This window comes from Osmia bicornis, chromosome 5, assembly GCF_907164935.1.
Source record: "Osmia bicornis bicornis chromosome 5, iOsmBic2.1, whole genome shotgun sequence".
Lineage (NCBI taxonomy): Eukaryota > Metazoa > Arthropoda > Insecta > Hymenoptera > Megachilidae > Osmia > Osmia bicornis.
Window position 1 is genome coordinate 9,134,866 of NC_060220.1, and position 26,956 is coordinate 9,161,821.

General features: G+C 43.6%; 2 protein-coding genes across 2 annotated transcripts in view; one reads left to right on the forward strand and one right to left on the reverse strand.

Annotated features, from left to right (window-relative positions):
* The window catches only part of LOC114872355 (protein Wnt-1-like), a 45,851-nt gene extending 22,880 nt beyond the window's left edge, over window positions 1-22,971 (forward strand). Inside the window, exons 4-9 of the mRNA XM_029179462.2 lie at window positions 14,361-14,541; window positions 16,570-16,693; window positions 17,224-17,381; window positions 19,448-19,625; window positions 19,857-20,088; window positions 20,321-22,971. Of these exons, the coding sequence (XP_029035295.1) occupies window positions 14,361-14,541; window positions 16,570-16,693; window positions 17,224-17,381; window positions 19,448-19,625; window positions 19,857-20,088; window positions 20,321-20,522 (1,075 nt within the window). The 3' untranslated portion in view covers window positions 20,523-22,971. The remainder of the gene's footprint in view (window positions 1-14,360; window positions 14,542-16,569; window positions 16,694-17,223; window positions 17,382-19,447; window positions 19,626-19,856; window positions 20,089-20,320) is intronic.
* A 95-nt stretch (window positions 22,972-23,066) lies between these two features.
* On the reverse strand, window positions 23,067-26,855 carry LOC114872353 (UDP-glycosyltransferase UGT5-like). Its single transcript, XM_029179459.2, has 4 exons — window positions 25,484-26,855; window positions 24,370-24,715; window positions 24,038-24,296; window positions 23,067-23,876 (listed from the first exon to the last, which is right to left on the reverse strand). Exons 1-4 carry the CDS (start codon window positions 25,849-25,851, stop codon window positions 23,362-23,364), a joined length of 1,488 nt encoding a protein of 495 aa, XP_029035292.2. The 5' UTR covers window positions 25,852-26,855; the 3' UTR covers window positions 23,067-23,361.
* Window positions 26,856-26,956: the final 101 nt, after the last annotated feature.

Below are 26,956 nucleotides of genomic sequence, written 5' to 3' on the forward strand. Positions count from 1 at the left end.
ATTATTGGGGGGATGGTCCATATGCGTTATGAATGTGTTATAAGCTATTTTCTAGGGGAGTGTTTGGGGATAACGAGAAGGATGTGGGTAGTTTGGGGTTTATTGGGATCCTTTATGTGATAGATGGTGCTCTGCTGCTTTCAGGGGAACAGATGGTCACCTCCACCTAATTTGTTCTTTTTTTTTTTTTTCATATAACTACATGCTTCGCATAGTCGATTCTATGCACCGTGCATAGAGAAAATATTTCCAATATTTTTTGCAAACTTTTGCAACCAGGTCTATTGAGAAATTTGTAACGTTTAATCGCTGTTGACCCACATCCAGTAGATACACCTTCAGTTTCCCAATACCTGGTTACACACCAATTTCCTTTCAATCTCGACTGAATGCAGGTATGCGAGAGATTACAGATCGCAAAGTATTCGATCAGATCGAACGTACACGAGTGTACCATTTGAATAAACACGATTCGAGGCAGCTTGATTCATCTATCCAACTTGTGTTCCACTTCTATGGATAACGTTATCGCGTGAACACACAAGTGCAAATGGTGATTCCACGCTGCTAATGCGTCCACGTCCTGTGTTTAAAAGATGTATCCAAAGTCGTGCAAGCAGAGAGAGAGATATCTGTAATTCCCTGGAGGTAGCTCGCTTCTCACGAATTCTTTCCTTTCATCCGACAGTCTCGTCCCTCTTCTGCTTTCTGCTCTTGTCATTGACATCTGGAAGTACTCTATGCTATTCTTGAAGATTCTTCGATTTTTTAAGGAAGAAAGCAGTACCTTCGATGGATTCTTGATTAGCAAATAGGACACTTGAGAACTTTTGCATCATTTCTCATTCGGATCATCAGTGACCCCCCCATGCGTGATCGCAGGGTTAATTCGCGGTAGAGATTCGAAACGAGATCGGCGGTGCGTCAGAGTCGAGCGATTCGCCACCTATCTTGGTTGTGACATTAATGCAGTGCGTCTAAATCGGGCCTATTCTCGGAAGGTGGAAGTCTTCTTTCCGTAGGGTACCGTAGGATCGTGCCAAGGTATCCGCGACATTTCATAAACACGAAATCAGTTTTAATCCCGGTGTCGGTGCGATGGCGAAGCCAGCCTGGCTCGGCTTGGCCGAATGATGCTTATTTATAAGCATTCTACGCGGCCCACTTCCTGCACCGGGATCCCGTGAGACGTTTTGCATCCTTGTGTCGCTTTGTAAGCGCAGCGAGCGCCGCTAATAGACCCGATATATCTGACCCGTTCCTTCGGTGCATCCACCGTGTTTCCCTTACAGCTGCACTTGCAACTTGCAACTCGCATACCGGCGTTCCTCAAGGTTGCTCATCGTTATGGGAAACTCGTGATTAATGAATTCCAAGGAAAGGGCAGGGAGGATCTAAGGTTCGGCGACTGTCGCCTTCCACCATAACTATGAGCAATAAGTTTCTTATCAAATATTTATATTTCAAAAAGTGGAAAAATAAAATTAACCCCTTCCGTTACAAAATCGTGTCATACTCTTGGTGCAATTTACAGTTATTTTTCTTTATTCGTTTCAAAATTGAACCAATAAATAGTTAGCTGTGCCTGTCGCAACTATCAAGAAAATCATCGGCGAAGGGGTTAATCGCGTCTGGCGGTGAATAAAATGAGCTGCGACTCCACATCAAAGAAAATCCTCTTCCTCGAGGATGGTATCGTGGAAATGTCCGCGGATCGAGGAAAACGATCGACTTTCCCACCCGGAGGTGAACGTGTTAATCGGTTCTGGCGGTGAAAAAAACGAGCTGCGACTTTCAACATTCTTTCCGTTCCGCCACATCAAAGAAAATTCTGTTCCCGGTGGATGGTACGGTGGAAAAGTGCGCGGATCGAGGAAAACGGGGCTGGAACCGGATGCGCGTCGGTCGTAGCCGCGGCGAGGCGGCGAGACGCGGAGTTTTACGGGGAACGGGTTTTATTGGCCTCTCGGTTGCCGCACAGTCACAGTCGGCTCGGTTCAAAGGGCCGGTCGGAACAGTAAAGGCTAGTTTAACGGTGCTAACAGCGACCACAACGCGCCGAATGTATCGCTATACCGCAGCAGAGGATGCCTACTTTTCTTCGTTCCTGACCGTACCCTCCTGCTTCCACGCCTTTCTTCCCTCTTTCTCTTCAACCCATTCTTTCCGCTCCATCCGTTTCTTTTCCATCCCGACCAACGCGGCTGTTACCGCGTCGATAGCGCGATAATTTACGGCCGCGCGAGGATTTAATTAAATTTTCTAGAGGCTGGACAACAACCCCCTCGGGTGACGACGTGAAACGAAGACGTATGCGACGCGTACCAAAGAAAAATACTGGATATTGGAAAATTTTCGATTGGAAGATCCTTGGATGGCACGCCTGATTACCCGGATATCGCGATGTCTCATTTGAAATATTAAATTAAAATAAAGAAATCGAAAGGCAACAGGCGAGGTTCAGACGGGAAGAAGCCATCCAATCCCACGGAACGAAAGGAACCTTTTACTTTTCTTTTCTACCCGCGAAAGAACAACGAAGCAGACGACCCTCTCCAACTCCTATCCTCCGTTTATCCTTCTTTACGGCGGATCCGAGCCGCGTTTCTTTCCTCCGGAAAAATGTGCGAGAGCAGCGAAATCAGAGAGTATCGAAGAGGATTCCTAGCTTTCGAGGCTATGAGTAACCGAAATTGAAGAGGAAAACGAGCCGGGACAGACGCAAAGGTACACGGGCCATTGAACGTTCGCTTGGTATCCGGCAAACTCTGATTAGCTCTTTCCTTTTCTTATTCTTATTGGAAAACTTTGCTCGCGACGGGGGGATGAAATTCCATCTGCTTCGCCCCCTCTCCGTACTGGTTCGCTCAATTTACCAGAAAATTCTTTATATTATACTTTCTCTCAATTACCCCGATGATGTTTACCCATCTAAACTCACCCTCGTCCACCTCGACCCCTCTGTTATCATTGGATTTTTCCTCTGACATTCTTGTTTGCTTCGACTCTTTATTACAACTATTGATATAGGGCAAAAATTAATATGATCTTATATAAACAACACGTTCACGATCAAAGATGCCGAGGGTGAAATCGTTTATTCTTTATCCTCCTGGACGAAAAAGGCATTCGTAACTCGATACGTGAATATAAAGTGTTGAAACATAGATAAGAGACCATCTGCCTCGAGGATTTTTGCTCTTCGCCAGTCAGTCGATTCGAAAGAGGGAAATTTCAATTAAATGTACATATATTTTGTTTTCATTTTTGGTAATTATCGATATCTCAACCCCATTCATTTCGCTCATTTTTTAATACGTTATTGGGATAATGATTCTAAGCAACTTTTTCCTGTACATGAAACAGAATTTTCTTTTATTAAAAAATGAGCGAAATCGATGGGGTTGACGAGATATCGATAATTACCTCATTTTTATCATCACCCTGCTTCGCAAAACCAACAAGAACATTTACAAATCTAACTGCCCTAGCTCGTAACTGACCACCGCACCCTCTCTGCACTGTTAAAATACACATATCCATGTTTGCTTAGAAAGCAGTCCACCGTATATTATTCCAGAAACAGAAGCTTCTTAATTACAAACGTTAATTAACCCAAAATGCGCAAAATTATCTTTCGTTTCTAACCCATCCATGATGCAAATGGAAAATTAGGGACAAAGGGTGGAAGACAATTTAGTAAAATATCATGTGTCGGGTAAAACGATCCGGTCAAGTGATGTACACCCGCGGACATGTATGTTTCTGTATTATGGCAAGGTAAACACGGGTGTTGATACAGTGCACTATTATACACGGTGAACGGCAAACAAACAAGTGGAATCAAACTGGCTGCGATTGTTGGGGGGCTTCGATCCGTCTCGAACACGGATACCCTGCTATTCAATACCGAAAAATGATACTCGATCTCGAATTATTCGCAACATTGTCGGGGAGTTTCTTCTTCACGTTACCGAGGAACTTAATACCCCCGTTCGCGTGTATCTGCCTGGGGTTACGCGTTCAGAAATTTCTCTGGTTTGCCTTGGAATATGAATTTTTCCAAATTCCGAGTAGACTGATTAATTTTTACCGAATAGAAGTATTGGGAGATTAGAAATTCGGTTAATAGGGCATGGAGACTGTTTCACCGGAAACGAGGAAATTAGTATACCTGGAAGCGGTACACCTGAACACACTTTCGATTTCCGTTGAAAAATCGGCCAGATCTGTTGGACTAGAATCTCAAGGATAGCCAGTCGTTCTGATAAATTCTTCCTCCTCTGTTTTATACCCTCTTCCTTTCATCCATTGAAGTCTCAATTTTCAATTTTTTTTTTTTATAATCATCGAGGCTCGAAGTCAAAGTGAGACAGTGAAGAGTTTCCCGGGTGAAATCATAAATATTATCCGGCAAAGGGCGAGTCGTGTGCCGCTTCTTTCGATTTATATGTCACGAAGGATCAAAGCGAGCTGCCACCTACGCTGAGAATAATCGTACAGCCGCGCTCGATAAATTTCGGCCGATTTACTGGCACCGCTGTCTGTCCTAAGATCGAACAGCAGGACCGACACTTCCCTCTGCGAACAAAGTTGCTTTCCCTTCCATTAACGCGCCTCGTAAGTTTCAAATTATCATCTCTCGAGAGGTAGTATAAAAAAAAAAAAAAACACTTGATGTTTCTCTGTCAGTGTTTAATGACTTTTACGTTTGATGAGACTTAATGACGAGGTTATTAGTATCTTACATGGGAAGATTACGTTTTAGAAATTGTACGCGTAATTAATATCTGACAGAGTAGAATAGGGTGGCAAGAAAATCATCGAGTCGTCGAGGATCGATCGAACCGGTGTGTTCGAAGAGTTGAAAACTCGAAGGTCCGGATGAGTTGACGGCGTGTTTGTTCTGTCCCGTGAGAGCACCGTATTACCTGGATGTATTTACTCGTGGAATACGTGCACTCTCGCGTGGCTAAGAAGACAATTACCTGTGCGAGGCAAACGGGCCGGCTGGCGGCTCTCTTTGTACCTGCACGTCCGCTTCTTCCGCTCGTTCCTCGAATTTATCTCGAAACGATCAAGGAATTTTTCATTTCTCTTTACCGTCGCGTGTATGCAGTCTAAAAACTGCATATTAAACCGTAACCGTGTTTATGTTAATTATTTACCCAGCCTCAATTGTATCGTTCAAATAACTAACACGTTCGCATTGAAAATTTTATTATTCTCGTGAAAAATAGCTCGATGCGAAGGCAATATTTTCTAAAATTAAAAATCGATACCAAAGGGTATTAGCCAATTTTATTGAGCTATACGCTATTTTATAGTTTATAAAAAGAAACCATTGCACACCAAGTTTCAGGGTAAGAAAGAAAAACTGATTTTCCCCATATTTTCCCTATTTAATGGTGTACAAAAAATCTGAAAAAATTCTAGAATATTCTAGACACGTTTCTTTATGACTATGAATTTTTTCAAATTTTTCGGTCTCAAATCCTAGTCGTGAAAAATCAGAAACGTAAATTGAGATATCGGGGTAGAAGCTTTCGAGAGGCTGGAAGAATCGAAAGAAGTTAAGTTTCGAGGTGCATCCTGCGCCCGTCCGGCGCATGTGCGTACAATGTACAAGCCGATGGAGAGCGGCAAAGTCATCCACTCGACCGAGTCAAAGCCTGTCCTGTTCCTGCTCTGCCTCCTTCTCTTTTTTCATCTTCTTTCCTCCGCGGCGAGAGTGGGCGGCGGACGGCAATTAGCATACTCGCGTGATCAAAGCGGTGGGACACGTGCGACAAGAATTAACGACCACCAACGGGACGACTCTTTCTTCGCCGCGAGCAGCACGAGCACAGTCTTGTGGCGCGCGCGATAAATCGCGCTTCCGATGCCTTCGTCGACACCCGCTATGACGCCCACGCGTCTCTCCCTTGCTTGCTTCTCCTCCAACTGCCTCCACTGAAGTCCCTGTATTCTTAGTTATATATATATATATATATATATATAGCGATCACGCGATATCGCGTGAGTATTAGATGAAAAAAGAAGAGAGACCGTCTATTCATGAAACGGCTGGACGGCGCGAAGGGTGCAGCAAGGCTGACGCCAGCGTGAGTAGAAAAATCAGGAGCACAGTCGAACCCGGAAGCAATTGTCATCGAAACAGCCCTTGCCTGATCATCATACAATGTCCCAGGCTGATTACAGTCAACCACGCGTGTCTGCCAAGCAAATCGCGCTTCTTCCGACCGTGCCGTCTGTCAATGGCCTTTTTCCTATATTTCTTTTTGTTTTTTCGTGAGTAGGCGGCTTTATGGGAGGTCGCGAGGATCGAAGAAGGAGTGGGTCGTGGATACGAGAAAATCCTACCTGCGTCTGCATGGAAATCCGAGATAAACGGCGACAAAATCGTACATTCGTTTGTTCACCGATCGCGAATACAGAAAAGTTATAGCGTTCTTAGGATTTTCTGGTGGGCTAAAGATGGTCAAGCGAAGTTAGGATACAGGAAGAATATTTATTTTATTATCCATCAGTGTTATTTATTCTAAAATCAACCTGATACACCAGAATTCAATCAGATTGATGAAACGTCGCGTGCCGCATTCGGTACGGTTCACCCGATCCAGGGCCTAAGGGTTGAAAAGGTAGATGGAAGGGGTGAGGTAGAGAGGATCGTTGTACAATATAACGAAATGCAAATGGCAATATGCTAATGCAAGCGGCGCCGAACGTTTGTCTAACCGAGCGTTAAGGATCCCGAGCTGGGGCACTCGCCGACTCCTTGTTTCACGCGTGAACGACCCGCAAAACCGCCGCAAAAGCAATGCCTGAACCAACACAGGACTGTTTTCGTCCACCGTCCTACCCAGATTTCCTTCTATCCGATAAATCCTCTAGGATGGATTAGAAGTCCTGCCTAAGGTACAGGATCGTCGCAGAAACTGGGAATAGTTGATAGTTACCATACTTGATTAATTTTAATTTCACAATCAACCCAATTTTTCGTCCTCCGTCCTACCCAGATTTCCTTCTATCCGATAAATCCTCTAGGATGGATTAGAAGTCCTGCCTAAGGTACAGGATCGTCGCAGAAACTGGGAATAGTTGATAGTTACCATACTTGATTAATTTTAATTTCACAATCAACCCAATTTTTCGTCCTCCGTCCTACCCAGATTTCCTTCTATCCGATAAATCCTCTAGGATGGATTAGAAGTCCTGCCTAAGGTACAGGATCGTCCCGGAAACTGGGAATAGTTGATAGTTGCGATACTTGGTTAATTTTAATTTCATAATCAACCCAATTAACACCCCCCTGATAATAATAACAAAATTGCAAATCTCTCCTCGAGTGTGATTCAGTGTTAGAGGGAAAGGGTTAAGCGAAAGCCTGAACCAACAAAACGAACACACCCACGCATACACCCAACGATGTGTTTTCGCGTTATTGGTGCGTGCAGTGTGTGGTCGAAGTAGAACGGATCGGGCTTACGACAACAGGAATAAAAGGGGCTGATCGACTATGGATTTGCCGGCGAAATCGTCCGGTATTTATTTTCTCGTGCCTACGGTACGGATAAACAACCGTCGGATAATTTAATTACGGTTGTTTCGGCGGCTGATCGCGAGGGCAACGCAAACAACGTGCACTCGACTAAATGAAATACATATGTCGGTGCGCGCGATGGGCAAACATATCGCGTTACGCGATATTCCACGCGCTCGACATTCGATAAAACAACAGGGATTAACAACAGTGATTTTCCATGTTTATTATCACTCATTGAAACTCGTTGATTTACATTTGATCCGATGAACAGTCCAAATTTTAAGTTATAAATTTTAAAGATGTGTTTTTGTTAAAATGTCGAAATAAGGAATGTTTTCGGCTATTTTTCACAAAGAATATCTATCAGGAAAGCGCACACGTATCGCTAAACGACGACAACATTTATTTTTAAAAAACGAGAATTCTCGTTTCCTGGTACGAGTGTGTTAATTTAGATGAAAATTAAAAACCGCAAAAAAATGTTAAAATGTTCCAAAAAAGCATAGATTAGTATATCACTTCTATCCGCGACTCCCTATCAACCTCTAATTTACCTACACCCCCCCCCGGTATCGTTGTACCCCAATACCCACCCTTTTGTCTCCTTTCTCCCTTTCCTTTCCAAGGCAGCGCAAGCCTAACGAATCGTAAGTTGCACGATAATCGATAACGTACGCTCGACTCGTTATTTCCTCGTTTCCACGGACGTTTGTTCATTTCCATTCCGCTCACCGGCCCTCCTTCTTCCTTTTCCTTTTGCCCGACGAGGAGAGAGCGCATTATCGAGCCGGGTCGGCCGATTAAAAACATTTTCCACGATTGCGTAACAACGGGGGCTAACGAACGGCTAGTATCGGCGGTATGGAAAGAAGAGTGTCTGTGCGCGTAGCCCGGGCCCCCTTTTCACTCGGGCTGCTTTTCAGGAATTTAACGTTCCCAGAAAAGATTACGTAACAAAGCTTCCGATGGCAAGGGTAAGAGTACCGAGAGAGAGAGAGAGAGAGAAAGAGAAATAAAAAAAAAGGGTGGTATTGCGTCACCGACCGGGTTCGTCGATCACGGTATCGACTCCTCGAGGGATCGACGAATCATTCAGCGGGCTGCCTGAAACAAGGCCAATCTTAATTAGGGGATGCACCGGGTCTCCGGGGTACCGCATTGTTTTTCCCTTTGGCTGCTCGGATGGTTTGCGTACGCCTACGCAACGAAAGTGCACGCCCCGGAAACCCTGGGGATATCAAGTAGAGTACTACCGGTTCACTAGAATAACCTTCCTTGGATCGGTAAAAATATGGAGGAGATGGGCGACTTTCTTGGACAGACTGCCGCTGGAATATTAAATTCATCACTGAAAACTGTTGCGAAATAACACTTGCGATACATCAATTTAAAGCTTAAAGTGTAATAAAAATAACTATACAAACGTTTCGTTAATATTCTTACTATAAAATGGTGGATCAACATCGTCCATCAGTAAGTATCTAACTTCCAATCACTCGTATTTAAAAATGATTTGGATTTTTCATGGAAACTTTATATAGGTATTTAAATGAAAGTTTAAGCTTTAATTTGATGTACCATAAGTACAATTTTGCGATACTTTTATGTGATGAAATCGAGTCTAGTTTTAGAGAAATTTAGAATTTTCTATAATGGTCGTTAGTTTTGTGCTGGCTGCGGCTGGTCTAAAATCTCTAATCTCGTTAGTGCTAATTCCTAGCCCTAGATCTTGTTAGAATCTATGCCCAGGCGATCTAGCCGCTCGTTTGCGTAAGGAAATTAGCTGGCCTTAGGAATCTAGCGTCGTGCGGCGATGCCAGTATACCACGTTGAAATCTCTGGATTTCGACGGGACGTGACTAGTTTTCTGGCCAACTTTTCACGTTTCCCCCCCTGGGGGGATGAACGATAAAGCGGCCACGTTTTCGGAGAAACAGAAGTGGTCTAGGTGAAAAGCAAACGCGACCGATAAAGCTGGTCATATCCATCCTTAGACGAGATAAGCTTTTATGACATCCCCATTATTTCTGGAACCCGTTCGTACAATCTCGAAGGTGGAAGAACTCCGGTCAGACACCGTAGCAACCACCTATTCTTCGGTGATAATTTTTATTGTCTCACAATGATTTATGCTTAACCCATTAAGCAAAGTACGCTCGAAGAATTCCTGTTGCTCCTTTTACTCGGCTCCCAGATATTTTCTCGAATTTCCGAAGGGAGATTTGGACATTGAAATCCTAAGTACAAATATTTTGGAAACTAATTTGTTAGACACGGGGGCGTTAGCGAAATAGAAGATAGATAACGATTTTTAATTACGTTAATTATGTTAGGAGCTCGAGCGAGTTACGATTCTATATTTTTCTGTTTTTTGGGAAAAATTAAAAACTTTAATTCTGATCTCGATAGCAGAGGGCTCCGTTTATTAGTTCTAATAAATTATCCTTTAAGAAAAGCTCAGTTTTAAACAAACCCCGAGTTATTCATCGATTTCCTATCCAAAACTCTGGTTCCTCTGCTTTTTTACGAGACGTGTAATCGTTTCGAATGAGAAATAGGAACGCGTCTATGGTTGTTGAACGTATCCCGAATCCATTTAGTGTCCCGATAAGAGGTGTATCGTTGAGGGAATGCAGATCGAAATTGTCGTTGAGCCAGAAAGAGCAGACGCAAACAGCGAGTTTAAGGTCGGTCGTAAAACGGGCCCGCTATTTATCCACGTTCCTTTCGCAGCAGCCCGTGTCGGTGTTCCGTAAACGAAACGGGCAGACACGATCCACGGTACGAATCATTGCCAGACAACCTGACGAACGTCAGGTTACCCTCTGCTGCACTCGGTTTACGAGTATAGTCGACGAGTGACGTCGTCTGATCCTCGTCCTGGTCGGACACGACGCGACGTTGCGCGTCGTGACGCTCTCTTTGACGCCCTCACCGACCCGATATCCGATTACAGAGATGCCTTCTGAACGAAGTTGTTGTTTCTTCCCAGCTTCCTGTTGAGCTTGCTGGCTCTTCGGGGACGAGGAACAGGGATGAGTTACAGAATCTAGCGCGCCAGCTTTTGGGACCGGTGATTCTATAATACTTTTAGGACCCAGCTGATAACTGACCGATAGTTAACCCTTTCTCCTATGATCTTTTTTATACTTGCGTTAGTCATCGCTAAAGTTCATTGTTTCAATTAAAAAATAATGAAGCTTTCGTTTCCCAAAAAATGTTCTCTTCCACCTAGTATCGAAAATCGTTAATTAAAAAATGAAATAATCAGAGTGATTCGAGCAGTCAACGCGTTAACCTCCTTTTCCCCTCTTCCTTTCCCTGTCTCACTATCGTCACCGACCAACCCCAATTAGCCGGAAGAAATAGCAAACTTCCTTCCTTCCTTCCTTTGTGAACAATGCAACTGCGGGCAATCTATGCCACCCTACTCGACGAGGGGCCCAACCCTCGAAGTGAGGGTAGGAACAGGGTTAGATGGAGGAGATAACGAACGGTAGGAGGTAGATACGGAGGAACAAGCTGGTCGCGTAGAAGGGAAGAGAACGCGTCTGTTCGGTAATCGATACTAATTAGGAGGAGGCAAAGTTTCGGCTTGCAGGAATAGGGCAGACTCGCTTACCGGGGCTAAACACGAACAAGAAAGAAGAGGAAGGGATGTTGTCCGTGTTGGTTCACGTTGAACCGATCTATCCGCCTACTTACCGGTTAATACCCGCGATGCACGGACGTATTGTGGGCTTTCGGGGATTTATCCGGCCATTATGATGTCGGCGGTGAGTGTTCTCGACGTAAATGGGCCCTATCGCTGTCACGTGGACAAAGCAGGGACCGAGCGTGCTTTAACCACGGCAACGCGATACCTCTCCAATACAATAATAATAATAATAATCCTGGTCATAATCATAATCGTCGCCGGGCTCGGTCAATGATAAAGGCAAGAGCGTACGTACAACGAGAGCAGGCTTCTCTTCTTTCCTCGTCCAAGCTTCAATGGAGAACCTTCCTGTGCCGCTCCGGATACATCATCGGATCTGAATATGGATTTCTTTATACACCGCCGCTTTGTGGAATTATTATTCTCTCCCTGTTTGCCCCTCTTCCATAATGTCCCTCTTTTCCCCCCCTTTTTTTTTCCACCGTATTCAGTATTATTTTATAATCGTCTCGACTTAGAGCCGTGGAGAGCCACGACTTCGTCCCTAGACTGAAGTGCACTCGATGGTTTCAATCGTCGAGCTAGAGGATTGTGTAAGGAGTCCACGAGAGTCCCATCGTTTCAGGAGCTGGCGCTAAGCCACCTCGTCGTTCGGAATAACAGTGTCCTAGACTCCTATCTGGACTGTAATTCCTACTCGAAAGCTAGTGTAACCTGGCGCTCCGTTACGTTCCATAAACCACCTCGTGGCCCCTTAGCTACCAGTACCTAACCTTGACCGCGATACCCGTCCAACCATCCACACCTTTTCCCCGTAAAACTCGACCAGCTGGGCATCGCTCTTTTCTCCCGGCACACAACCTTCTGTATCGATTGCAATATCCTCGAGGTGTATCGAGGATGTTTAGGGGGTAGCCAGTTTGTTATAGGGCTGAGCCTTCGCGTAAACAGAATCGAGTAGATGACGAATACGTTCGATGGTTTAATCCTGCAAGATGACTGGTTCCTGGTAGATAAGCAGCCAGGCTGCAAGGAGGATCGCGGGATCGGTCTGCTGAAACGCGGCTCCGTCTCTTTCTCGGGGAAGAGAGCCGTAAACCGTGGCCAAACAAACCCGAAATAGCTATAGGCGAGGAGAAACGGTGCCGGGGGCCGTAGCTGGCCCGCGTATTCTCGGCCGCAAACAAATAATAAACGCTCCTACGCCGTTGCTACAAAAGCCCTCTTACCTGATTGCCGGCCTCTCGTTAGATGACTCATGTGATTTCCTCGCGGGACAGCCTCGATACGAAGAAATTACTTGGCAACCAGCCTTCCTCCACAACGGATATACTCTTTTTAGCTTTACATCCATTTTTCAGTGGGGGGAAGGGAAAATTTAGAGGGATATTTGAGCACCCAATGTCTTCGAGTATCCAAATACCTTGGAAATAACCCCGGCGAGATTAGGATCTATAAGAGGATCGCGTTCGTCTACCTTTTGGTAAATTGGTCACTCCCTTTCGTGTCGTACGCGTCAGTTGACGCGACGGTCTTTCTAATCGTTGCCCACAGGGTTGCAATCATCGTTTCCGAGCCATCCAAGGCCACACCCTCGATTCTCATTAAGATTTACCGCCTAAACGAGAGCTACCTATACAGGTAGCTCTTCGGTACCCTCCTCGAGAAATAATATAAAACGACGCGCTGGCCGCTTTTTTAAATTAGTGAGCAACGGGTAGGGTGGATGATCGCGAGCATTCCTTTTACAAGCAGCTCGAACAATTTATATATACGATAGGACATTCTTGATTCTCTTCGGGGTACGATTTTAACGCGTTTATCAGGAAAAGTTCACGGCGAAGAGAGAAAGCGCGGCTGAGAGTGGACGCGTACAGAGAAAGCGTGTCAAATTTAATTCCTCGTAAACCTCCATTAATTTACGGGTGGTCGGTTCAGCTAAGACACTGCCAACACGTTCAATTATCGAATTTATTTAACGTTCGCTGGGATAATAAGCAACTGTGATAAGGAATTTATATCCTTACCAGGAGCTGCCGACATGCTGCGCGAAAATATTAGTAATTTTAATCTTTGTTAGGGAAAAATATTCTAGTTTAATATCCTCGAGAGATATTCTTTAGTTATTCTATGGTGGTAAGGCAAGTTTACAAGGACGTATATATACGTCGAGGAGGATTAAATCCGCGAGACCAGTTCGCGAAGCTATCCACTTCCTCTGCATTCTCCTCTCCTCATCTACCTCCTCCTCCTCTTTATTCCCCGGCGTCGCATCTCCTGTACTAGTTTGCCCTTCGTCCTTTTCCCCTCTATAATTTTCACTCGAATACCTGCTCTAATTATAGGTGGTTCGTCACGCCGAAAGTTTCTTCCTCGGTAGCTTCACGGGCCGACCAGATTGTTTCGGAAAGTATTTCATTGTAAAACCCCAAGGTGTTCACGCCACGAAACTGTCCATTTTTTTATTCTCAACGTTGCTTCATATAACAAGAATTTTTCTAAATTTTAGTAGATTCACGATTTTATTGATTTTTGAAAATTTGTGTTACATTCTGGTTGCTGTACTAGCGAGAATTAATCGCAATCAACGGCCATCTGGCGGCGAATTTTGGAAACGTATTTTTTTATTCTCAACGTTGCTTCATAAAACAAGAATTTTTCTAAATTTTAGTAGATTCACGATTTTATTGATTTTTGAAAACTTGTGATACATTCTGGTTGCTGTACCAGCGAGAATTAATCGCAATCGATGGCCATCTGGCGGCGAATTTTGGAAACATATTTTTTTATTCTCAACGTTGCTTCATAAAACAAGAATTTTTCTAAATTTTAGTAGATTCACGATTTTATTGATTTTTGAAAACTTGTGATACATTCTGGTTGCTGTACCAGCGAGAATTAATCGCAATCGATGGCCATCTGGCGGCGAATTTTGGAAACGTATTTTTTTATTCTCAACGTTGCTTCATAAAACAAGAATTTTTCTAAATTTTAGTAGATTCACGCTTTTATTGATTTTTGAAAACTTGTGATACATTCTGGTTGCTGTACCAGCGAGAATTAATCGCGATCGATGGCCATTTGGCGGTGAATTTTGGAAACATATTTTTTTATTCGATGCCATCTGTTACATCTCTGCTTCCGGGATTGTTTCAGGTACCTGGGAGTAGAATCTCGACTGAACAGCGGATCGGGTCAAGGAAGCGGTGCCGACGGGCAGGCACAGATCGTCGGCGCGGGTGTGATCGGGCCGGCGAGTGCCGAAAAGAATTGCAAGAGCGTGCACCTGACCAGCAAGCAGCAGGCGATATGCTCCCGCTCGCCACCCGTTCTCCAGGTATTTACCTCGTGGTAGGCCGATCCTCTCGGATTAATGGCCGGCAAAGCACGCGGCTAATTCGGACCCATCGACCGAACCCGTCCAATATTGTCCACTTTGATCTTTTTCTTTTTTATCATTCCTTTAGAATACTCCGAAATTTAACTGGTGCGTTTGGAGAAAACTGACCTCTGCTTCGTTCACTTTTCTTCGTTTAATCAAAATTTCAATATCTCTGTACATACGCTAATTAATAACACCCTGTTTTATGTTTATGGATTCTTATTCGATTAACATAATTTTGTGATTCCAACAAGATTGAATCAGAAAACGTACGTATAATAGAATCGCACACGTATCTCTTTACTCGATGCGTTTCAGTAAAGATAAAATATGATAATTAGAAACATTCGCAAGATATTTTACATACTCGTTCCATTCAATCGGTACGGTAATATACTCGACCTTTAAGGTTTCAGCTTCCTCCTAATTGAAAATTAAACCCGTGTTTTTTTCTTTATGGCGGAGAGTTTTAACGTCACTTTCAACCATGTTAAGTGGAAGAAACTTGAAATTCCACTTATAAAGTGTACGGTTTTCGAATACCGATGGTTAATTTACTCGAAGACAAATATCGTCGCGTCGTTTAAATAAGGAAAATGAAGCGCAATTAAAGGCGATTCAAGCGTGTCATTAAAATCGTGAGATAAACGGATCGTTGATGGTTAAACATTCGCGTTCAATTTTTATTTCATTAATTGTAATCGCAAAATTTTGCTATTCATTTTAATTCGGAATTTTTACGAAAAAAAAAAAAAAAATGAATCTTTCCAACACACCCCTGTCGGAGGCGTATGATTAAAGTGATGGCTGGCAGATCGCGAGAGAAAATTCAAGACAGAGATCTTTAAGCCGGCTTGAAGGAAGGCGAGGGCACCGGTGAATTCGCGCGATTCTAAAGAACTCCCGGAATGCCGTTCCCGAGTTGTAGCTTTCGTTTGCTGCGCCTGTAATATTTAATAGTCGAGCTCTGTAACAGTCAGGGTCTTCAGTGAACCCTACACGACCTCCTTTCCAGACATACTCGCAGCCGGGAAATTGAAGTCGCGCGATTCTGTGATCTCGGATCGAGGATTTGTTCGTGCACCGCGGTGAGAGGACGTCGCGATAAATTAACGAGAAACAGCTGAAACAGTCATTTTCACGAATTAGAATATATTTATTACGCGTTCAATCTTCCTTATTTTGACGTTTCTAATTTCGGGAAAATTACTCGTACGCTTCAACTCGCATAATTCGATTAATCATCAAATAAATTTGCAGTAAATATTATTTATAAACGCGTGCTCCCTTGTAAAGTTCACCGAGCACGCGTTAATTAATTTTCAATTAAAAAGTATAATCAGGGGTCTCTAGTTATAAAACCGATCGATAAATTGCTAAAAAAAAAATGTTTCTAAAAATAATTTTAAAAAAAATTGATGGTTCGTGATTGAAAGGGCGCAACAGCTTGGACGGTCCGGGAAACGTGTGGAACGTTGCCGAAAATCGCGTTTACCTTTGCCTAATGCAGGAATCTTGTCGGTTGTCCACGGTGTAGGGAGAGATTTTAGTCTCGTCTAGAAAGCGCTGCCTAGGTAAACTCGAGCCACTGGGAGACGCGAAGGTCCCTTTGAACATCGCCGACCGTCTCGCTTTTCCGACTGCTGCTTACCGACAAAAGGATCCGATGAATATTCATAACTCGCAGCCCCCGTCGGATTTTAATTCCGACCGATTAACCGGACACGCTCGAGGATCCTCGTCGATTCGTGTCGCGTTAGCTCGGCGCCACGATTTCACCCCAAACACTCGTCGCGACTTCTTCGGTCATCGACGAACAACTTGAAATCTGATTGACCTTCATTTAGAATTCTCTGATTCCTCTAGGATCATTTTTTATTTTATTTTAAATTATAATACTTTGCTGGATTCGACAGGAATTCAATTGTTTATCGTTCAGTTTATTATTGTTCGATTCGCGGCTTTCATGGTTTTTCCTTTCAGGCAGTCAGTGCAGGCGCGAGATTGGCCATAGAGGAGTGTCAGCACCAGTTTAGATCAGCCAGATGGAATTGCTCCATCAGCCCGGAAAATCCGGACAACGTTTTCGGCGGCGTGATGCTAGTCAGTAAGTAGAAGATAGCAAGCCTGAAGAGACGTAAGTCTGCAGACGGGATATTCTTGATGGCTTGAAAGCTCGATGAGAGACCATTGATGGAAAGCAAAGATCGAGCTTCCGTACTTTAGCCCAGGGTCAATTTTTAGAGAAATATTTGAAGCCATAGATCGTAGGTTATTGTAAATTTTTAGTATTCCACCTGGGTCACTCTTCAATTTTTTACAAGAAAAAAGTATCCAAATTATTATCCCCAGCGCTCTAATTAATAACAATATTTAATATTTCAATTAGAAACCCCGATTTTTTTCATTTAAACTTCAGAGTCCAATCTTTAGCAAATAAATTACTCGGCTGCTTGGTTAAATGGGCTCGTTTAAAGTGGAAAATAATTTTAATTAAATCCAACGCCCGGCATCTGTTGTGCCGTGTAATCAGGACGACGTTGTTGTCGTCGAGATATACAAATAGCCGGGGCAGTAGTTTGGATAAATGGAAAAAGTTTGGTTGTAGCGAGGAAAATTTCGTTGCATCTTTTGCAGACAGTCGCGAGGCAGCGTTCGTGTATGCAATATCAGCGGCCGGGGTTGCTTACAGCGTCACGAGAGCCTGTTCCAGGGGCGAACTCACCGATTGCTCGTGCGACAACCGGGTCAGAACACGCCGCCCGAATAATTGGCAATGGGGTGGCTGCAGCGAGGTAATTTACCCTCTATTTTCTATTCCCCTGTTCTTGAAAAAAAAAAAAAGAAAAAAATATGATACTACCACTCTACAACATTTCTTTCCTTATCAATTTTATTTATAAACTCCTTTGAAATCGAATACCCAGGTAACATATGAAACTCTTTGGTTTCTTAGAAATTCTATAAACAGAAACTATATTTTGCAAAATAATTGTTTCAACTTGAAAGGTTTCCGATCGTGAATAAAATAAATGACGAAACCGTGCTTGTTCCACAAGTTAATGGAATTCTATTCCACCGACAAACGACGATTATTTTCACCCTTTGGGGGCGAACAGAAACACCGGAGGCACACGTAACAGTATCCTTTCTTTGCGTTCCGCGTACACGGGGCTCGGGGGACCAACCCCTCGGCACAGAGAACAGCTACCACCGGCTTTTTCTCGGAAACTCTTCGCGTCGTCTGCTACTTTTCAACCACCGTCAGACTGTGTTCTATCAGCTATTCAATTGTTAGACTTCGCTGTGCTAATATACGAAAACAGCCATAAGAACACCCTTCACTCGTCATAGGATAATAAAAAGAATTTTTCATTTTTATTTTAAGAAACGTCGATAACAATTATTAGTATCGTTAAGGGTTGAAAATGAAAAAATGTTCTCAGTGTTCTTTAAAAAAATAATATTGTGTATTTTATAATTTTCGATCGGGCGGAACACCCTTAACGAATAAAGGGGTAGGGAAGCACTGCCCCGAACTGGCATCCCCAATTAGTCGTCTCGATCTCTTGTACGGTCGGTCGACGTAAACCTTAACCCTGGACGAAGACAAAGCTCGTCCTGTAAACGGATGCATTTCATGCGTACGGCTGACCCCTTGTAGACATTGCTAGCTTACAAGGGGATTAAGGGGGCTAAGCTTGTTAAGTTGCAACAACCCGCCACCTCTTTGCCCCGTCCAGCCGGACATATCGGCCACGTAACTCGCACGTGAGCGATGCACACCGACGTAAATACGTAAATACCCCTGCGAAATAGCCGGGAGGGGAAAAGGATTCGGAGAAACGGTGAAAGATGGAAAATTTCAACAGAAAAAAGAATAGAAGAAAGAAAAGGAATTTAGAACAGGTGTAGGATTTAGGAAGGTGTTAAAGAAGAAACAAATAAAAAGAGAAAGTGAAATGGGGACGTTGAAGGAAAATAGAAAATAAAGGAAAAAGAATCAAACGACGATGGAGACAAGAACAAAAGCATCGATTAGTCTAGTTAAAGGGAGAAAAAACGTAGAAAAGAGAAGAAAAAGAAAATGAAAAAAATGTGACGCTAAAAGGGTTAAACAAGAAGAAAGAGAAGAACGTGAGAAAAAACAACACACTGTGAAGAGAAGAGAAATGGTCTAGGAGTAGAGTGAAAAAGGAACGAAACGAGGAGAGAGGTGGTAAAAAAAGGGACACGTGCTCGAGAAGAAAGTCACGTGACAGGAAGAGGAAAGCTTTGGGAAAAGTGGCGTATTTTACCTTAGGGATTTACCGTGTTGGCCACTTCTGCGGCGAGCCTCGAACCTCGGATCTTCTTAACGAGTTAGATCCCATGGGACGAATGTCTCTCGGTTCCAGTCGTTGACAGATTTTCGGAGATAATGATGTTTGCCGACTCGCTCGCACGGCTTTCGAGATTTAACAAACGAACAAACCCGTACCTCTCGTCGATAAGTCGTCTCTAGATGTCCTCCGTCGGGACGAGAGGAATTTCTTACCCTAGAGATGGATCGATTCTACCAATTTCAACCCCTTAGATATGGATCAGAGATGGTGGATATTCGCGCAAATTCGCGTCATAGAGGTCACCAGAGACCCGAATCTCTACGGGGTCATATTGGTCCAAGAGGTACTCGAGGAATAGACCACCAGGGATTTAATTGTTTAGAGACTGTTGGTAAATATTTAGTGGGTCATCAATGGTCCACGATGTGCAGAAGGATTCAAGGTGTGAAAATACATTTAAACAGGAAACCTTACCCCATATAAAACTACCATGGGTAGATGATTAAAAATTAACGATAAAATTTGTTTGCACTCAGGATATACATTTCGGAGAGAAGTTTTCGCGAGAATGGTCGGACGGTGGAGAGGAACCGGTGAAGGAGGATGTTCTCCAAGGACCGAAAGGGCTGGCTGGCCAGCTGATGAGGAAACACGATAGCGAGGCTGGCAGGCGTGCTGTCCGCTCTAGAATGCAACGGGTGTGCAAGTGTCACGGTGAGCCATTAACGCGTCCTAGAGATAATCCTTCCGCTATCTACGCTCTTATTTTTCATTCCTCGCGCTTCAACGAACCACCGTTTCACCGATCCCCCTTTCTTCCTTACTTGACGCTAGTACCATTCGTGGGGGAAGCGTATCCCATGTCTAGGACCTGTTTAGAAGCGGCCATCTGAAATGTTTCTCAGATTTATAAGTTTAACACGAATATGATGGTGTGTGCCACAGGTATGTCCGGTTCGTGTAGCGTGAAAGTGTGTTGGAGAAAATTACCCGCGTTCAGGGTGGCTGGTGCCGCTCTGGCCGCGCTGCACGAAGGAGCAGCTCTGGTACGACTGGCGCAACGCGGTGGAAGGAGACCGGCAAGACTGAGGCCCGCACGTCCGGACCTCAAGCGACCAAATAAAACGGACCTAGTCTATCTCGAAGATAGTCCCGACTACTGCGAAAAGAACATCGCGTGAGCAACTTCTTTCCTTCCCTCTCGATCCTTGTACTCTTACCATCATAGGGACACACAGCATGAAAATTGGACCGAACCTACCCTAACTACCATTCTACCTCGAGTCCCCACTTTACTAATAAATCCACTAGACAGGCTCCCAAAATCCGCCATTTTTCTCGCATAACACGCCATATGCCATTCCGCTTTAAGAAGAACGCGTTGTTCTAAGCAAATTTCTGAATTGCAGACTCGGTATACCAGGCACCAGAGGAAGGATATGCAACCGGACGTCTCTGGGGCTGGACGGATGTCGACTGTTGTGCTGCGGCCGTGGTTACCAGACGAGAGTACGAGACGTGACGGAGAAGTGCAACTGCCGTTTCGTCTGGTGTTGTAACGTGAAGTGCGAGCTATGTCGGCACAAGCGAGAAGAGCACGTGTGCAATTAGACGGTGCAATTGGCATTCCGGTCGGCCTACCGATAGGTGCTTCACGACCCCGCTTCGACGAGGCATCATCACCGATGACGAGGATCCCTCTTCGACAACTTACGGTCCCTCCGTGGTCGCGTTGGAATCGATCAGGACGGACCGTGCGCTTCTACCACGCCATTCATTTTCTTTAAGTTTAATTCCGAGGCCCGCAATCGGTCCGCGAACCGTCGTAAAAATCGCCGCGAGAGGCTACAAAGCGTGACAGGTTACGTTAGAGCGTTTCGTACCTGACAGTCAGAGTATTTGCGAGTCCACTATAGGATGGCTAAGAGCGTGTCTAAACGTTTCTCGACTCCTACAGGGTGTCGCTGACAAGGGAGGTCATCGGACGATGAGCAGTTTTCATCTGAAACACCCTGTACATAGGCAACCAGAGTGAAAATCCTTTCGCAATGAAACGATATGCGTTGGATGGTTACAGTATTACCGTCAGATACGTCTAGCGAAGTGGCTTTATTCTGCTAGTCTGACTCTCAGGTACACCCATTTATTTATGTAAATGTTAACATGTTGAGGCTCGACGGTGATAACCGAACATGTGATGAGAATTCGACTCGACGAAGAGCGTAACAGAGTTCAGAGGACAGTAATAAGACACAGGAGGAGCTTTTGATTGTACTCTATTTAACGAGGATGAATTTTTTGCATGAATTTTTAATGGAATCGACCTCTCTGAATCTCTTACTGCAGTTTATATAGGTTAATTACAGCTTAAGTACTGATCTCGCGCTGATACTCAATATGTTAATAATTTACCGAGGAGAAGAAGAACGACAGGAGGAGGAGAGGCGCGCGTGTGTTTTCCGTATGAGTGTCCGGTTAAGCGAGCGATTGAACACGAGCGAACAATAACTAGATTAATATTAGGCGAGTTATTAGGCCACTCGACGACCATTCGTTCTTTCTTCTTTTTCTATTTTTTCTTCTTTCCTATTCGTGCTCGCATAGCTGCGTACGGCCGTGAGAATCTTATTTATATTCGAAGTAAAAAGATCCTCCACGATGTGTAGGTATCTCATTGTATACCAATGCTCTCTAGCGCGTAGAACCACCTTGTCTTCACCTAAAACACGGACCAGCTGACGGTGTAGGGCGAAAGCATTCGAACGTGTAAACTGAACATTTTATGGCACTGTTAGATTCTCTGTATCGTTAGAGTAAGGCTTAGGCTACCATTACTATTCCAGGAAATCCTGCTCGGCTCTACTCTTCCGACTACTCGTTTTAGTACTCTGCCATCCGCTTGCCCAATCCAGCTACCATTGTAACCTAGGCCTAAATAGTAGAGTAACTAGCGCTAGAGTAGAACATTTCACTGTGGAATAGTAGCTGTACCACTCGCCTTGTTAGAGTTATAATTTTGTTCAAAAGCAATAGTCGCTCCGCCATAAATGCCACCCAAGCGCCCTCTACGACCTCTGAGTATCCAATTGATTCCATGTAGTCTATAATTTATCAAGCCTTCCCGTAATTCTAATTCTACTTCCTCGTGTTTCTTGTCGTCAAGCCGTTCGGATACTTTCGCGAATCACTGTACAAGACTCGCTGTGTCAGCCGTGTACCGGCGAACAATGCGAGTTACGAGGAACGAGACGGACTACGAAAGCAAGAGGTTCAATTCCTGATGCGACGAAAGAAGAGAGCAGAGAGATAAAGAGGAGTAAAAATGTGGTCGTATAATCCCGGTCTCGCTCTCGACAGTTCGCCTCGGATCACTCGATTCGGGAACAATTCTGCCAATGACTGTACATACTGTCTTCTTACTGTTTTGTAGATTTTACGTCCACGACTGTCGCGCTGTATATAGATAAGACATATACGCATACACGTACGATCGATCGATGTTAATGAACGTTTAATTAAAATGCTGCGTCGAAGAAGAAGACGGGACCGGAGCTGTTTTTAAAGAGTGATCGCTCCTGTGTTTTACGCAGCCCTCTGTCTTCATCGTTTCCCCTTCATAAATCGGCATAATCGAAAGACACCGAATTCATCCTTCGCGGTTCAAACGTACTACTCCCCAAATAATTTTTATTACACGAAGTGGAAGTTGACGTTTCGTAATTTTAAACCAAGCTGATTAAAGCCACAGTCTAGTCAATTAGTCGTGAGTACGCGCTCAAAGCATCGAATGTCTCATAGGACTTCTCTCTATCTCTTTTTTTTTCTTCTTTTTTATACCGCTTGTTTTTATCTTTTAATAATGCTCTTTCGATCTTTTTTTTTTTTTCTTTTCCTAGGAATCAACACGAGCCGACGACGAATATACAAGAATAAGTGTTTTGTCTAAGTTGTACAACGAAAATGATGTATTTTAGACGTACGGGTCAGGTGTACACACACCAGGCGAAAACGAAGGCGGCTGATCTAATTAGAAGAACATGGCCTTAAAAGTGTGAGTCGAATTAAACTAGGTACCGATTCGTCCGTACATTGTAAGGATCTAGGCGATATACGCACACGAGCGAGCACTCGTGCAACGAGACGACATACAGAGCGCAGTATTACAAATTGTAATTTATTTTTTTTCCTCCCTTCTTATGATAAACATGTTTACATCGTACTTTCTAGCTTTTCCAATCAATCAATCAATCAATGAGTCAATCAGTGAATCAATCTTATTGATCAAGTATTCTCGTAATAGATACGTCTCTTCATTAGCAATGAGATAAACCCTAGCTCGTAACATTTGTATTTGTATGTACCTGTACTCTACGTGCATTTATATAAATACATATGCGAAAAGTGTCCGTAATTAACCATCCTATCGATTCCAGTTCACCTATCATCATCTCTACCGGGCGTACCTTCCCTTTGACCTCTGCGTCCTCTTGGATACGACTAGATATCTTGTCAGCAAGCAACCGGCAGTGGAGGATATCCCTATTATAATTATGCCTACGAACAAGCCAAGGAAGAACTGAAGATCCTCGTTGAAAGTTTTCACCGAAGGATCAGCAGCTAGGAAGTCAATGTTCCAGTCTCTGGTTCTCGCCATGTAACGCAACCAATAGATCAGCCTATCCACCGCAGGATTTATTCTATCACGTATAGCCAGAGAAACCTTGCGAGCATTCTCGCGGTAATCCATAGTCTCGTGAATCTGGTTCACGGTGTTGGCTATTTCTTCGCTGGACACCGCACGAATGTCTTCCGTGGACCGAGCGAAACCCAGCTGAACCGCTCTGGCCGCATTCTGAGATTCCTGAGAGTTCCTAGGGAAGCATATCACTGGAGTTCCGTGGAAGGCAGCTTCTAGCAACTCTGAATCAGCACAGTGACTCAGCATCACTCGTGTACGACTGTAACCTATAAATGAAACGCAAGAAACAGGGTTGAAGAATCATCGAAGATCCCGCCCGGATGAATGAAGCAGATCAAAGCCGTACAGTAATTATCGAAAGCTTTAATCAAGAACCTATTAGGATTCTACGCAGAAATTATAAGGTTTCAATGTGCTCTTCCTCTACCTATTAGGTCTTGCCGATCAATTCCCGACTGAATGAAAAGATTATCCGGCATAGCGCTGCTCGAGCTCTGCCATTTCATGTTCTTCCAAACCAACGCTTGACCATCCCTTCCCTGCGGCAATTTTTCGGCCAATTCCTTGATCAAGGTATGGTAATTCTCGTCCAGAAGTACCACTACGGTTCCAAATCTAAATTCGAGTAGTGACTTGTGCAGGTCTCCTTGTAAGGGATGGGCTCCTCTGCAGTGGTGGCAGCCGACCTGAACGAAAGGTATAAAAATTATAGCTTCTCAGTATTAGAAGGAGTATCAGGAAATGTTCCATTTCACTCACTTCAACTATAAGCTGCGTGAGGGGCACGAAATCCGAACGTAAGACAACATCCGATCCCCAAAGTATCAGGCGAAGGTCGGTATAAAGATTGTCTAAATTGAGACCAGTGTCTGGCAAGTATTTCCCCGCTATCCGGAGAGCATACGCCACGTACTCGTCCCGGGTCGTCGAGAATTTTGTCCTCCTCGAGAAACTCGTCCATAGACGTGTCCACAGTCCTGCACTCTGAACCGGCCAAGCAGCATTCGTGTATTCAAATACGTACAGCTCCTCGTCCCGATTACGGGTCCATACGGCTGGAATGGACTCGATGGTTTTTGCCCAGGGTAACAGACAACCATCGTGTCTGAAAATATAGAGAATGATTAAATAACAATTTTGAAGAATAAGAATATGTTCCTTGGGTCTAACATTGCCCGATGGGGAGCACGCGTCTGAAGATAAAAATAGTTTCTACGTTCCATGGAACCCCATGTAGTTACCAAAGGATAACAATTTCTGGGTAAACTTTACCTCAGGGGCCCAAAAATTATGGCCTTTTTTTACCTTCTTGAAGTATTTTACGTATAGAATCTAAAAATCCTAGTTTTAAGGCGCGGAATTCAATGGTTCAGAAGTTATACGTGTGTAAAAGTGAGCGTTTTTAGCGTATACCGGGTGTGCTGTACTCCGATGCTAACCCTTACCCTGATCATAACCCTAACCCTAACCCTAACCCTAACCTTAATCATAACCCTAGCAATAGTAAAAAATGCCAATTATAATAGAAATTGAATGAAAGCCCAGTTTAGACTAATTTACCTACAAATTCTGTTTTACCGACGGCGACTCCACTCATTGGACGTGATTGGACGGCAACAGGCTACAAATCAATATGGCGTCGAAATAACCCGTGAAGTACGCTAAAAACGCTCACTTTTACACACGTATAACTTCTGAACCGATGGATTCCGCGCCTTAAAACTAGGATTTTCAGATTCTACTCGTAAAATACTTCAAGAAGGTAAAAAAAAAAGGCCATAATTTTTGGGCCCCTGAGGTAAAGTTCAGCCCAATTTCTTTGTTTTGACACGAACCCATTTCCTCCTAACTTCTTTATTTCATTTTCTTTTACCTGAGTGCAGGGAATATGGTGAAGGTAGGCTGAATCTCCTGTATTTTCTTCGCAATACCTTCATCCGTCAAGAGCGCTTCACAGGCTTGAACTGCCCGTTTCTCTGCAGACGTGGATTCTTCAGTTTTAAGTTTCACCGTTAACACCTCAACATCGATCAGTGTCTCATAAAGTTCATTCTCATACGAATCTGGTATTATCAAAGTAGCATCAATCCCTTGATCCGACAAAGTATTCGCTAACAAGGATAAATCGTAGACATCTTCAAAGGCGACTACCACTGCTGATTGCGGGGGTGTAGTCAGTGTCGAAGTACCAGCATTGTGAACCAGATAGAGACACATGCATAATGCAAAGAGAGGGAGCATCTTGACCAAGCGATGGTAACGATCGACAAAAATAATTCAACGCGTTAGAATAAAAAAAAAATGATAGAATAGTTGTATCTGATTGATAAGCAGTTCCTCGGTTAATTGCGATTTCGAAATACGTTGTTCGTTAACTATGGAATAGTATTTCCTCTCACGAGACACCGATACTACAATTTATTCAAATTGTTATAATTGCGCCGGTATTTTAGAATAGTTGAAAATCACTAGCTTGATTTCACTTACGAAATACCCAAAATTGTTATGGTCATAAAATATCACAAAGTATTTCACCATAAAATCGTAGTTCAGTCTGCTGTAGGCGAGTCTGCTAGGCACAGATTTTACAATCCTGCATAGTTTTCGCGCCTTATAGTCACAAGAACGGTAGATGAACACTACTTCTCACTCAAAAAATATTTCACACACAGATCGATGGAAATATCAGTTTGAGAAGAAACGAATAAAACACGTATGACTCGTTTCTGACACAGGGTCGCCACGAAGCATAAATGATCGCGTGGGTCGTAACATTTGACTATCGTAAGCAACTCTGGTCAATGGTCCAGAAGGGAAGCTCCAACGTGGGAGCCGGCTAAAAGTTCTGGAAATGTATGCTCACATTTTAAACGAGTGTGCGTGCACTCTATTTAGACATGACGCGTATCTTCGTTGTACGATATCGTGTAATGCATAAAGATTTTTACAGAAAAAACGTTACATATAAACTCAGTCAATATGTTACTATGAAATATTTATTTCTACCAGTTGAATAATTAATGTCTAATGATGTATATATAATCATACACAATTATATATTTCACATTTCTCTCCACTATCAATATTCATTCACGATAAAGTACTTTCATAACCTTCTGATCGACACCGGGTCAATTGTACTATATAATATATGTTAGTAGACAATTTTTTGGTACAATATTTATGTGATTATAAACTTTATTATTAACAAGTCTCGTAGTTGAAATTTTACTTATTCAGTAAGGAACAGTCGTTTTAATTTTGAAAAATATACATCGTCACAACAAATGTCTGATCACTGATGCCATCTATGGTAACTAAAATGGGTATATAGAATAGAGGGCAC

What these genes read in the sequence shown, in the direction of transcription:
- LOC114872353 (XM_029179459.2), bottom strand. Translation starts at nt 25,851, where the DNA reads ATGCTCCCTCTCTTTGCATTATGCATGTGTCTCTATCTGGTTCACAAT. An exon ending in ACCATATTCCCTGCACTCAG is followed by an intron (nt 24,716 to 25,483) that starts GTAAAAGAAAAT and finishes CTATATTTTCAG; the next exon opens with ACACGATGGTTGTCTGTTAC. An exon ending in TCACGCAGCTTATAGTTGAA is followed by an intron (nt 24,297 to 24,369) that starts GTGAGTGAAATG and finishes CCTTTCGTTCAG; the next exon opens with GTCGGCTGCCACCACTGCAG.